The 15,394-nt window shown below is 40.0% G+C and overlaps 1 protein-coding gene across 2 annotated transcripts in view; it reads right to left on the minus strand.

Annotated features, from left to right (window-relative positions):
• LOC138472476 (neurotrypsin-like) overlaps positions 1-15,394 on the minus strand; it is a 1,741,737-nt gene that overhangs the window by 863,998 nt on the left and 862,345 nt on the right. For both annotated transcript variants that reach the window (XM_069610681.1, XM_069610682.1), the window contains exon 7: positions 7,731-7,909. In XM_069610681.1, coding sequence (XP_069466782.1) covers positions 7,731-7,909 — 179 coding nt within the window. The remainder of the gene's footprint in view (positions 1-7,730; positions 7,910-15,394) is intronic.

The following is a 15,394-nucleotide window of genomic DNA, read 5'->3' on the forward strand; positions in this document are numbered from 1 at the left end:
AATTTCTGAGTTTGAACATGGTTTTCTTTATATATCTGCCCTATACATATGGACAATCCAGAAGTGATATTCATGTATTTTGCAACTGTGAGATTAAAGAAGTGCATTACACATGGATATAAGGCCATGGTGCCTTATAAAATATAAAGTAAAATGCATTGTGTGTGAGTTTAAATGCCATGGCTTGCAGAATTTTACATGCAGCCGGTTATTTTTCCTAAAGATGAAACTTAACCTCCAAGACCTTTCCTCTGCTGATCTTGGAGAGGGCGGTCTGGTTGTGAACCATCAATCAGGGTCATTGCTTAAAAATATATAAAGAAATACACTGCCTAGATTTAAACCATGGTGGAAACAGATAACGTCATGCCTGTTCTTTTGCAAGAAGTGACCTTGAAGTCACAATTCCCATAAAATGTCCATTACAGTTGCAGCCAGGGCCATTACAGGCCATGAAGGGAGAGGCGAAGGTAAGCATGAGCCAGCATCTGGCTGATCACATGCTCAAGGGAAAATGAAACTGAAAGTGAATACAGAAAGAAACTGTAGTTTAGTTAATTGAAAAATACATATTATTGCATAAAAGGTACAGCATTTATGCCACAACTGTCATTCCAGACTTTTATTAAAGGTGACAGTAATCCCCTTTGAACCATGCCAAAATGATTTTTGTGTTATAAACATAACAGAGGTTATTCATAAAAATGTGATTTGGGCCTTCCCTTGATTCCGAGAAATTTGAAAGTTGGTGTGAGTGATAAGCAGAATTACATGCAGTACCCTTTGGGAACACTGCACACAATTAAGACTACAGATGTAAGCACAATCTCACCTTTGGTACACGCCTGTACTACACAGTTATGTGGTAGCAGTGGCTCAGCAGCCAGACTTATCTCAAGAGGGATGTGAGCAAGTGAAACGGAGTGGATGGATGGAACGGATAGAATGAATACAAAACAGATAGAGTGCACGGAAAAGATAGAGTGGATAGAAAGGATGGGATGGGTGGAGCGGTTGGAGCAGATGGAGCGGTTAGAGCGGATGGAACAGATGGACCGGACGGATCGGATGGAGCTGAGGGAACTGATCGAGTGGATAGAAAGCATGGAGTGGATGGAGCGATTAGAGCGGATGGAATGGATGGAATGGATGAAAGGATGGAACGGAATGGATGGAACGGATAGAAAAAGTGGATGGAGCAGATGGAAAGGATAGTGTGAATGGAGTGGATGGAAAGAACAGAGTAGATGGATTGGATGGAGTGGATATATCTCTTTATATCTCTGTATCTTCTATTTATGCTATACATATGCTATGTACCTGTATCCCCATGTCATCTGTATCACATGTTTACCCTATCCATCCTGTCGCTTCATATACATGTGCCGCTATGTATGACCCCTGTCCTGCTCTCGTGCTTGGTCGCAGGCGCTTTGCTCATTACCACCATATCACACTACTATGCTTACTCTCTCCTATACACCATCATTGAACTAGAACACAGCTATGCTATGCAACATTCGGCCTAGCTGTTCTTATACTCACATGACCCCATGAACACCATATCATCCTAATAAAACACAGCTAGCTGAGCACATTCCAGCTAGTTTAGGCGTCTCCTTCTAACACAGCCAGAACTCAGTCTGGGTTTCCACCCTCCAGACTGAACACATCCAACAGACTTCCTCAGCGCCACACCTACCGCTAAGAAGCAGCTATCATGCAATAAACACATATCCAGTGCGCCCATGCACCATACTACTCTCTCTATCTCTACTGACTTGAACTGCGGTTCCTGAGGGCGTTCAACCTACCAGCGCTTTGAGGTCATACCAATGATACATAAGGCGCTATATAAATGCCAAGTAACATAACAAGATGTTACACAAAGGACTTGCAATCACAGAAGTTAAAACAAACACTTACTCAAGGTTTCTTGGTAAAATAATGTACATTTAGTTACACATTTAGTTGGAAAACATTCCACTAGTAGTGAACAGCTCAATATCACACTATCATACACTACAGTACTCAACCAATAAGTTTCTGAACAAGTTAGGCTCCCCTGAAGTGGGAGAAAAATGGCACTTCAGTAACTTTTAAAAGGGGTAGAAAGACAAAGGTTATAAGAATCAAAACACAGTTACTTTCATAGGCAGGGCAAAGAGTTTCAGTTCACTACAAGAGACAATTCAATTCAATAGGTCTTGGCCAAAGTCAATGGTTCAGTGTCTTGGAAAGGATAGCACAGTTCTGGTAGTAAACGGTTAAGTCTTTGCCAATGTTCTTGGAAGTAGTTTGTAAGGAAAAGAGTTATATGTCGGTTTAGGAGCGAACAAGACTCCAAAGTTGGGAAAGTTTCATGAAATTTCACCGCAGCAAGGAGGATTTCTCTACCGCACTTGCACAGTACCTTATGGATGAAGAAAAGCTATAGCTGAAGCAGTTGTTCCTGGAAGTTCCTGCAATCTCGCTGTTCCTGAGCCTCAGTCGAGAGGACAAGAGGGAGAACGTCGGGAGGTTCCTGCACCACACAGGGAAGAAGCCACCATCTTGACAAAACGTCAGTTTAAGGTGTGAGTGCCTTAAAGTCCACAATCTGGTATCTGGCATTCAACAGCACTCTGATGAAAATTCGACCAGTATGGAGATGGTTTCCAGGTGGCTTGCGAGTTGGTTGTTCCCACCAGCTCAAGGGAAGAAGTCGTCCTTGAAGGGCTTCTCTGTCGAGGGAGTTTCAGGCAATTCGGATATGCAGCAGGGCTTCACCGGGCAAACCAACAGTCCAGGAGTTGCAGCAGTCGTCTTCCTTCAGCTTGTCTTCGGTTCTTTCATTCCAGTGGTCGACTCTCCTTGCAGGTCCCAGAGACATGTTTTTAAATAGTTGTCTCCCATTCATTCCAGCCTAGCTGTCACTCACCCAGCAGGGTGGCTGTCCTTGCTGGACAGTCAGCCAGCCAATCACGCCAGAGTGCATTCAGGTCTACTAGGAGACTAAGCACAGGAAGTTTTAGGCTCCTCCCGCACATCCTGTCCACCCCAGACACTCAGGCGCCAGAGGAGGGCTTCAGCACTGAAGCCCGCCAAAGGCCAACAAACAAAGGGACCATACATGGTTTGGCGCGCAGAGACAAACACTAGAAGGACCTTTCCAAAAAGAAACGGCAAAAAAGGATGACCGGAGTCTGTTTTTACAGAGGGGTCTTGGGCGCCATATTGAAAAACATGGCTGACCCGATCTTTAGCTACCGGTGTTCGCGGTCAGTAAAAATCATGGTAGTTTGTTCTAAAACCACTGCCACCAGCCATTTCAAGAGGAAAGGGTAGCATTTGACTGCTACATGAGTGTTTAGACCCAGGGAATGCCAGGCAACCCCTCCAGCACTCTATAGGAAGATAGTGTGTGCTGGGTCTATGAATTTAAAGAGACTAGTAAAGTCAATTTAACTTTACATTCACTGGGAGACAGTAGTCAGTCCCAGAGAAGGTATTTAAACCTTGGGAAGTCTGAGAGACATCCCTGTGCACTGAGGGTGCTGTGTGACACACAAGAAAAATATGATGCCTATGGTGTTGTCTAAAACTCCATATCCACAGAACACAAAAGTAAAACACCCATATGAAAGAATGGGAAAAAAGGCTCACACTCTTTCCAGGAAAAAATTAAAATCCTAGAAATCCAGCAAAGTTGCTGGGGTCTCAAAAGGTAAGGGAAATCAGCACATTTATGAGAATTCTCTCTAACAGTGAGGATGAAGGATAAAATTAACATGTGAACTATGAAGCGTCATATTTTTCACTGATACGGCTCCTAAGTAAATGAAGAAAAACATATCTCTGCATACAAAGGACTTGCCGACTTCAAATTAGCATCATCTGATTTGCCTTAATATGTAGTTCTTAAAAATATATCCATAAATGGAAAGATTAGAAAAATTAGGGTACTTGCCATGTTGATAGATTTTCAGAGTTTTGAACATGCCAAGCCCACCTGTCAGTTTGGATAACAAAGCTTTCTCCTCCCACAGCTTTCCTAAATCACACCCCTTATCTCCTTGTCCTATTAGCTCGCAAGTGGGTAGAGAAAACCACCCAATCCCTTTCACCGGAATCATGACAAGTTTGTGATGTCATTTGCCCTATAAGTAAACCAGTTTGCATTAGAACTTAGCTTTTTCACTTATTTCGGGAGGTGACTTGCTGCTGAACTCTTGTGAGAAACAGCCAAGCAGAGAGACCCCAAATCTTGCATTGCAGACAGGGACCAGGAGATATAGAAGCTGACTGCGACCCATTGGAGGAACCAGAGGGACTATCCTGGACTGACTTCCTTGCTGTCCCAGAGGTTCCCTGATTTTCCCTGATGCTCATTACAAGGCCTCTCCTGTAAGAAAAACTATCCCAAAAGGCAAAGATTGTGTAGGCCCTGCATTTTTCAAGTATTGTTCTAGTTATTTCCCCCTAGCAAAATATCCTGTTTGTCTGTGTAGATCCTTAGCATATTTAAGTAAAGTAAATCAATTAATTCCCCTATAGAAATCATGGGATGTGTTTTGTTGGCATTTAAAACTAACAAGCTCTTCCCAGTGTGTTTTGAGCCGGTATAGACAAAGATTTGCCAAAATAATGAATCCCAAAACCCTGTTTCGACGTGAGTCTGCAGGGTGCAAAACAAAATTGCCCTTTGTACCCATTGTGCTGTGACCAAAACCACAAAGCCCTATCTGTTCTTTTTAGATGTGGCAAAATGCATTTTCCCATTGCTTTTCTTTCCCTCATATTGCATCTGTCGCTGTCGTAATAAGTAAAAAAAAAAAAACATTTTGCTCCTTGAATCCCTTTTTCCAAAGAGTGTATTTTATCAGAGTACCAAAACGACTTTCCCATTGTGTTCCCGCTCTCTGCCACTGGCCTTCAATTCAGAGGGGGGAAGTCTAATTGATGTTTGGAGGGTGGGGGTTGCTGGGAGAAAAGTATTATAACCAAATCAGCAATCACTGTGTGTTTTGAATTGTTCTTTTCTGTATTGGTGAGGTATTTGAAAAGAAAGCTGTGGGAAATTGTGACTGTATATCTCAGTATTATCTCTGTGTTGGTGCCATTACGGAAGTCCGTTTTGTTCTTGTGTTGCGATGGCATTGGTGGCTGATGTTAGTCTGTTTGTCAAATTTGGCTTCAATAAATTTAAAAATCTATATTCTTACTACACACCAGCCTTGTTCCTAGCCCATTGTGGCACCGGGTATTTGTTGGTGTTGGGTGCGAGACGGGTTGGAGGCCTTACCAAAGTGAACTTTAAACCAATAGTGCTTTATTGTGCGCCACATTCATTGGGGGGAAAGGGACTCCCTGAGTTGAGTATGGCCGCGTAATAAACCGCAACATTGGCTTTATTATACACATATACATAAGTTGCAGTTCCAGTTACTCTTGATATATTTACAATAAGACAGGGCAGATCTGGAGGGCACACCCACCGGCCGATCCTCATTCACCCACAGCTGAGGCCCAACTGTCAGTCTCAGAAAAATCAGCAACATTCACTCACCAACATTCTCCCCGAGCTGCCAATCACCACATGCATCAAAATTCCACAACTGCATTGATTGCCAGCAGGACCAACAAGACAACATGAACACATCACAACAACTATGCTATCAATGTTCTTCTCTGGTCCTCTCTCCGTAGCCTGAACCTAAAGCAGCTCTGATTTTTCAACACTGACTGCACAATAAATATAAGCTTTTTCCCAGATAATAGATCATATATGCCAAATCTCAGCCAGGAAAGAAATCATCTTTATTCCACTGGCCATTAGATTTTCAGGTACATTTCTTGTTGATACCGTCTTGAATGGCTTCAGTTAACAAATTGGTCGGAGCCACAGAGTTGTGATAAAGAACTAGAGGGCTACATATTTCAAGAGAGTGAAAAGTGAGTCAGCCATTTACCATTCATTTGACAGCACTGGGTGCCATGCTGATGGAAAATGAGCAATACGCTACAATGCAAATTGACATGTTTTTTTCCACCAGTATGGCGTTCTATGCTGAAAATGTATACTGGAATGTTGGCCCTCTAGTTCTAAGCATTATCCTATAGCTAGTAGTTGCAAGCTGATACTCAATTTATACCAGCTATTTTTCCACATTCTATTCACTCAGGTATCTGATTCTAAATTCGAAAAAAAGGTTTGTAAAATAAATACTTGAAAAAAGGTTTGAAAACACAAATGTTTGAAAGTCAAAAGTGGGAAGAAGTGAGAAAAGGTTTGCCAAAAAGGAATCATGTGGTTGCAAGTTGGGGAAGGAGCTGAACCCTCATATTTACATTAAAAGAAAAGCTTTTTAAAAAGAGGAGGATAAATGGGTACAGGTAATTGAGGAGGAAGGCTTGTCACTGAAGAAAGGGGTAACAAGGGAGTCTAACCTGTACCTTAGAAACAAATAGACAACCACAGGGTGGAAAACATGAATTGGAGCTTTGGATCTGGGGCATGAGGATATCAGAAGGGTATCGGTTGAAAAGCTCTTCCAAGAAAAACGAATGAAATGCACTGAGAAGATCATATTTTCAGACTTACTCTACATTTTCAAACTCTAAGGGTATAGCATTGCAATGTATATTAAAACGGTGCATTTCTGAACTTTTCAATTTTTGGAGTAATATAGCAATTAAAGCAGCATTTTCCAGCATATTTTGTGGACATACATTCTTGGAACAAAAAACGAGGCACAGAGTGGGGAGGCACTGTGCTGTATAGCTGTGCATGCAATACTTTTATCATATTCATTTTAGTTCTGTGCATAGGTTTTCACCTAGTAGGTCATATTCAAGAGTCGAATGGTTTAAGAGTAATATCATTACTATGGTGTGTACAATTTCCTAATTCTATGAGACTGATCTACAAACTGTAGTCTCTTGAAAATGTTAAAAACTGCCTTCTGACTGAAAACTCATTAATGGGCAAGTGATTCCACTGGCCTTAACAGTAATCCCTTTTGTAGCATCACCCCCACCCACCCGCAACCCCAAAACACCCCAGAGGAGAACAGGTCTACTCCCATTTGGTGAAGCATGTAGATCACTGTGTTCTGTCACACCTACTGAGCTGATATTTACTCTTGCCTATGTACTACTGTCGAGCTCCCTTCTATTAAACTTTATCACCCTATCATCCCTGACTCTTGAATTCTAAAGCTGCCATTTAGTTTACACTCACATCGTGAAGATGGTAATTGTTAGCAAATGAGCATGTTACAAATGACCAATACATTAACAAAGATATTGTCTGTATTTATTGTGAATCATGACGCTTGTGAACATATCTATGTGATTCGATCTTAGCTAATTTGGTCAGATTTGTGATGTGCTTAATACACCTCTTATTTATTACCACCAATAGGAAACTTAAAAAACAGGATGTTTGTATGAAATAAGGGGTTGGCCTTTTCCTAAGACCAATGAAGTTCATTTGGGATTCCCAGAAAGTATAATTCTACATAATATAGGTGTTAACAGAGTTATTGGTTAAATCTACGTATGTGTAGGTATTTTCACAAGGTTGCAGCCACTGTTCAGGCTAAACTGTCGCTAGGTATATAAAGCTAGGATTGGGCCAAACATAATATGTACATTGTTGTAGGGAAGGTTTTTGCAGTGTGATCCAAAGTGAGTTATGGTCATGTTGCAGCCGAAATGTTCAAGTTAATTGTGTAGCTCATTTTTACCTTTAAAGGGATCACAAGAGACTCCAGCATCTTCTATGTGGTCACAATTATGGTGTCCCCAGTTACTCTTCTTGCACTGGTCCAAGGACAGCTCATTTCCTGTGCATTCTACCTCATCCAGAAAAATTGGCCCGGAACCATGACCATAGTGAGCCCACAGCCAGGCCTTTGGTTTCCCACTGCAAAGAAATGGATACAGAACAAGTTTGAATTGCTTCCCCAACCACATAGTAAGATTTCAAAGAATAAACCCTCTGCTTTTAGCAATGGTCTGTCTTAAAAGCAAATAGCTCTCATGAAGATGAGTGTTGAGCAGGGTCAGATTCCGTTACATGACATTTTTGATATTTTGTGGGATGCCAGCGCTGTTGAAAGGCAGGTAGGACTGGATCACAATCCGTTGCATCCCAGGGTTAGCCTAACAACCAATTGCCTCTACTATATTCGTATTGGCCTTTTATGACACTTCCCCTCTTATCTTTCAGAGGCCTTACATCAGAGATCTGCAACCTTTGGCTCTCTCAATGTTTTGGACTATGAATCTGACCATGCCTCCCCATTGACTATACATCTTAGGGCTGATGGGAGAACACCTGCCGTACATGTTATGAATTATCCAGATTGTTCCCATAGGCCAGTCTGTCTCTGATGCTGGGATAAAGATGATCAATGGAAGATATGTACATTCAATAAAACATTCAAATGCAAAAAAAGCATTGATAGACCAACAACATACTTGCACATATGCAATTCAATTGAAATACTTTATTTTAGAGAACACTATAAATCCATCCAATTATAAAATTGTTGTTCAAAATCAAATGACCAAACAAGGCTATTGATTTTTGATACTAATAATATTATTTAATTCATATCTTTCTATACAGGTGGAGTCACATATTGTATACACTCTCACACACACACACACACACACACACACACACACACACACACACACACACACACACACACACACACACACACTTGAAACAAGATAATATTAACATAAAGTAGATGTCATTGTAGGAATTGTGTTTACTAGCACATATGTATTTAAATTCACACATGAATGCATGTGTTCATATTGAATGTTTTTAAAAAAAGGAAGAGTCCATATGTCTCTGCTGCATATGAATCATAAAATGGATCGATTAATAATCCCACAACAAAGGCAAACACCCGGGATATAAGATAAGCGATTTTGAATGTTCAATTTTGAATCTTTTCATGCAGCATTGTGAAAGAATCATGAAAGATTCCTCAATTCGAAAGACTGAGGCAAAGGAAATATTTATCACACACAAACATCCAATGATGACAAACGTGTCCTTTTGATCAAAATGTGAGGATTTATGAACTGCAAAACTATTTCAAACCTTAATTTGATCTCAGATACTCTCAGAGTGGTACCATGGTTAACTCACTTAAATAAAATCTTGGCATGCTGTCTGGTCGACTAAACACAGGCTTCTTACGAGTATTCAGAATATACATTTTACAAAGTTACTGTTTTTTGTTGATTGATTCATCATTATTGAAAAACAGTTAAATTATTTTAAAATGTTGAAACCATAAGGTAACATACTTTGTGTATTGTTTTTAAGGCATGCTCTGAACACATACCTTTTAGAGGAATTACAATACACGATTGCCTTGAATGCTAATTCTTATAAGATCTTCTTTAACTTTGTGTTTTCAGACAGAGGTTTATTTTTGTTTGATTAAATTTAGAAATATAATCAACATCATCTTCTTAGGTTCATGGATTGCATTCAGTTTTTAAAAAAAATGTGTGATGCTGTGCTACTGAGCATCATTTACAGTAGGAAACACAAAATAGATTAGTTTGTCACTTTCTACTATTCACTACTTAGCCCTGGTATAAACAGAGCCGATGGAGTAGCCATGAGAATATAGGATTCATGCAATCGACTTAAATGCCAACCCATGTGCAATCTTTTTAACTGTATTTGTGACGGCTGCCACTGAGCATCATTTCCCTTAGGAACTACAAAGTAGAGTAATTTGTCACTCTCAAATAGTTACACTTGCTTCTGGATTAAAACACCCAGCTCAAGCAACGTTGCACAGCAAGAGCACCTGTGTGCACTACAGGCATGAGAAAGGCAAGCCCACCCCGGCCCATCTGCACTAGGCCTTTCCAGGTTTGCCTCCCTATTATACAAATATCTTCTAAACTAACTTACTCCACTCATTCTCGAAGGCAATTATGGAACACACATGTGCAGTCAGACTTAAACACGGCCTAGCTATCAATCAGGTGGGCCTAGCACCTACGTTCCAAAATGATTGTCCAAAATACACAGTGTAATCCCTGGCAAGGTATTCTCATTAATGCTCAATTTGCGGTAAAGCATAAAGATTATATCATTTTGCATTCTGGAACATAAACTCAATTTGCTGTTTGCCAAGACTTGCTTCACTGAATTAACTGTGCATTCCTTGTCCTATCTCATTCCTTGTGACTTTAGAATTACATGCCAAAGCCCTACCACTGGCCAGGGGGAGGCCTAGCACTAATTTATAAAGATTGTCTCACAGTAAAATGTTTCACAGATGGCACAAAAAATACTCTAAGTCTCTGAGAAGGTTCAAGGTTTTTATTAGAATTGTCTTGACCTTTAGGCACACCCTCTCTCTCTAGTATGAAAACACTTCCTCCCTAACCCTGGTGTCCTCAGCATACCCCCAACCTCCCTGTTAGCAGCTATCACTTGATTCACTGTCAGTATGCTAAAAGACTAGATAACTACGATGTTAACCTAAAGGCATGATGCCTTATCTTTCTAAACTCCCTCTGAGATTTTATTGCTTTCCCTACTCTGTCAATGGGCTCATTTTCTAAAGGTACACAGCTCTGTCTTCTTGCTTTCATGCGCATGTCTTCCTCTCCCTCTTACTGCCTGATGGTCTTTTCTCACTACTCTCCTCCTTCTGACTCCTGCCTCACTTACTCCAATGTGTAATACTTTCTCCTCTGTCCCCTCAATTTCACACTCTTGCCTCCACCCTTGCCTCCAAACTACTGCTCCCTCCCCTGCACTACTACTCCCCCCTCTGCAGTATTACTCCCTCCTCTGCAGTACCAATCTCTTCTCTATACTACTACTCCCTATTAGACATTACTGCTCCCTCCTCCTCAATACTCAATCACCCACTTCCAACCACTTCATATCCACCCCTTTCACTATTTCACCTAATCACACTTGTTACTCTTTCACTGACACTCACGCCACAATACTACTTGTGCACACTAACCAACACCTCACATGCTTCAAAAATCTCCTCTACTTTCGTCTCCTGTGTGCTTCCACATGATGGTTTTTGGTCTGCCACCTCCACCTCCTCTGACCTCACCCCAACAACCCACACCTTCCTGTTTCCTGGGGGCTTTCTTATCTCCTTTCTGTCTCCTGATTGGAAGTCTGTCCCTAACAAAATGAGCCCTGTCTCTCCCCACTCAGGAGGTTTTCCAAATTCCATAGCTTTTAAATGGTGTGCTAATCCCGCCCTTTTCACTCTGCAGGACCGCAGTGTAATAGCAATGGCTGCCTGCATCGTACATTGTCCCAGTGGATGTTACAGGGCTCTAGGGACCCCGCTGAGAACTCCTCTCAGCACTGCAGTGTACTGCGCAGTTGACCGCCTACCAGCATATGGACTCCGGCTGCGGTCTCTGCCCTTCTCGTGCCGCAGACAGCCAGGGTTGCTGCTGTAAATGTATATATGCATTTTTTTACTTTCAAGAAAATGCTTATAAAAAGAACACTTTTAAATGTACAGCATTTTCCATTTTTCATTCCATATAAACGTCATACTTTCCAACCTTTCTCATTACATCCCTTACAGTGCCACCATCCTCAACCTGCGCTCACATATCTGTATAATGCCATAGGACTCTATGGGAATGGGAACCATGAAGTCTGCCGGTAGCGGCCTGAACTCCCGGCAGGTCAGACCTGCCGGGATTGCAGTGCCATTACTGCCAAACACAGAGTGAGCCCGTACAGAAAAGGTGCCAGTACTTTTTACCGGTACCTTTATTTACAAATCAGCTCATTCATAATGAGAGCCATAGTCCAATTGTTCTAACAACATAGATAACATTCTTTACTACACCACCCATCACCCAACTTTATTAACTATTTTTTCCCAACAACTCTTACTACCTTAATAAATAAACTCTCTTACTAAAAGTACTTCACCATTACCACATATATCCACTAACTTTTTTTTAAACAATTTTTTACAATTACAGGAAAAAAGAAGATTGAAGGAAACAGTTACAGAAGAAAGAACACTCTTCACATCCTACAAAGTAAGTAGATTAATATAGCATGTATATCTCTCTAATTGTAACAATGTACTTTCACAATAAATTAGCCTAGAATATTCTGTTCTACGCAACAGCATTGTATTTCACTCTTACTCATTATATTGCAACATTTACACTCTTTCGATTCCCATCTAATCACTGTTCTTTATTCAATACACCACCCATTCCTTACTGCCTAACAACACATCCATCTCTCAACAATGGCTGTACCACAATTTCACTTCCTTAATATTCCATAGCACAGTGTGCATGAGGTCCAAATTTCAACCCAACGCCTTTGAAACTCATTGCATTCCAAATCACTAACACACTTTAGTACACATACACACACTTCTTCAACCCTTTATCCATTTCACCCACACAACCCTCATACCTATGCACTAAAACACAACATTATAACAAAACACTGATTTCCTCAAAACATCATAATGTCCCAAATTATTCAATCACACCACCACTCCCTTACTCACTAACCCACACTTCTCACACCTGTACAGCCTCTTACTCTTACAACCTTCCCAACAACACCTATCATCCCACTGCACAATCACACAACACTCTATTCCACTCTACAATAACACACACAAATACACAAACCCATGTATAATACATGTATAAACATTCCACAACTTTCAAACACAAACTTTCTTTTTTTCCAGAAGACAGAACAGAATGCCTACTAAAAAACAACCCAGAAGAAAACAAAGACAAAATAGAGCAGATAAGAATAAGAACAAGCCATATAGTCATCCTCCTTGAAAACAATATATAGAAAACATTAAAAGAGAACAGCGCGTAACCTCACTCAACAAAACTAAATCAGCCACCACTTAAAAAGTAAGGCCCCTCTTGCAAAATAAAAAAGTAAACAAATATGTACAAACAAAAGCAGACCCACTAATGAACCTAACACTACATCTACCAATGTTAACATAGCCACAATAAAGCAATCCAAAAACTTAATTTGACCAAATAAAATTCCACCGTAGAGTTCTTAACAATCTTATAAAGACAGGTAAAATGTTACGATCTACCCTTAAAAAACTACTGCAGAAAATTAATCCTCAAAGCTCTAATTGACAGTGCATTTCTATTAAAGAGAAAGTTGTTTATATTAATCTTAAACAGAATTAAACCAGTAAGTAAATTAATCAATACATTACAAAAAGTACTTCTAAACATGCGCAATTTCAATATAGATATCTTTTCAAACTTCTATGAAGGTCAATGGATTCAGACAAGCAGCACAGAACCATATTTCAATGAAGACACTTATAAACAAGAACAAAACAAAAACAATTTCCATAGACAATAATGGCCAAACAGTATGAAATGATAGGAGAGACATTTATGGCAAAAGAAACCCTTATAGAAAAAAACATCACCAACACACTTTCAACCAAAAGCTACTTTTGTCCAAACTAACCATCAAGTATACAAAAGGACGTGCAGCTCAATATGTAATGTACACCAACAATCCTTAAAATCTTTACGACAATTCCTCAATCACTATGTGAAACTAAAAGACAAACGTAGAATAAAACTTTGCAGACCATGGACTCGTGCCCAGTGCGCATCCACACTGGACTGCATTTCAGGAACTGCTTGCAAAAGCACCTTCCACCACATCAAAATGTTAGCAAAATGCCATTTCACTATGCAAAACTCTTGTCCATACACTGTACTATGCAAAAGGTCCTGCTCTAGAACTGCAAAATGTAAATAACATTCGAACTGCCAAAGAACTCCTTCAAGAAATAGAGCACAACCAAACTAAATATTTTGGAACTAAAGTAGAATTAGAAAATTCAGTAACTTTAGAAAACAGCGAAAACCTCACAAACACCACCTACCTTACAAACACATACAAAAAAGAAATAGCTATTTTTTAAAACACATCTGCTGAAATACCAAAGTATGTGTCTATTGTCGCAGAACTTTTTCTGAAAAGAGCACAAAATGAGTAGACATGGCCTACAAAATAGAGCAAAATCAGGAATCCCAATGGGTCTGATTAGTTTTATATCTAACAGCAGAAAATAAATACAAAATAACTGACCCCTCAATGTTTGCACATACTGCAATACAAAGCTTGACAATAACCAAATGCCACCACGTGCTATCACTAATAACTTGGGCATTTTCCTACTTCCAAAAGCTCTCTAACAACTTAACTGATGTACGATGTATGCTAAGAAACCTAGGCCCACCCACATGGTTTGTTACTTTAAATTGTACAGAATATGCATGGGATGACTTGAGTGACTTCTCATACAATGCAAGCCAAAATAAAGAGGGAACAGATATAAAAACAGCAGGAGAACTCTGTTCTCTTCGCCCTGTCAATGTATCAAGGTACTTTCACCATTGCTACATTGCCATGCTGCAAATCATCTGCAATAAAAATACCCCTCCACTCAGAGAAGTGGAATACTTATTTTAGAGAAAATAATATCAATCCAGAGGAGCACCACACATTCACAGCTTTTGTGGATAAAAGATGCTCCCAAATCTGGCCATGACAGTGATGCCACCGTTTTGTAGTTCATTCACAAATACATAACCTGCAAAATCCCTTCAGAAACCACATATACTGACCTAAGTACATAAATCTTACACTTCCAAAAACATAAGTGTGGCAAATACTGCCAACGTTGATATAAAAATGAAGGGAAATACTATACCAAATGTCGCTTTGGCTTTCCTAGACCAGTTTGCACAAAAGGACAAGTAAATAGCTTGATGTCTTCTGTTACACACAGTGTAAAAGGCAAATCCCCTAAAATCACATATAGCATTAAAAGGGACGAAGCATCCAAGTACATCAATGATTACAATGCAATCATTGCCCTCTTGTGGAATGCAAATATAGACATACAATACATTGCAGACAATTCCACTGCAGTTGCATGATATGTCATAGCTTATCTCTCCAAAACTGAGAAAACAGAGCTAAAAGACCTCTGGGATGACATATCATCTGACAAAACACTGTCACAAAAATTGTACAGCTTCCCATAGAGAATATGGGTGCTACAAAGCTGCAGACTGTTCAACAGGTACATCCTTATATGACAAATCTATTGCCTGGCTAAACCTTGGTCCAGCTTCATACCGAAAAGATTAGTAAATTCTACCAAGAGATATAAACTATAGCCACAAATGATCCCAAAATCCCGGACATTTTAAAAATGTAATTGGCACATCCTACCCAAACAGAAGTACTAGTATAGTTAGTCTTAGCAGTGCACAGTGGTGGTGCGATTTATGGTTGCTTACCTTACCATAACTGGCGGATTTCTGAGGT

Source organism: Ambystoma mexicanum, chromosome 8 (assembly GCF_040938575.1).
Source record: "Ambystoma mexicanum isolate Mex_15411 chromosome 8, UKY_AmexF1_1, whole genome shotgun sequence".
Lineage (NCBI taxonomy): Eukaryota > Metazoa > Chordata > Amphibia > Caudata > Ambystomatidae > Ambystoma > Ambystoma mexicanum.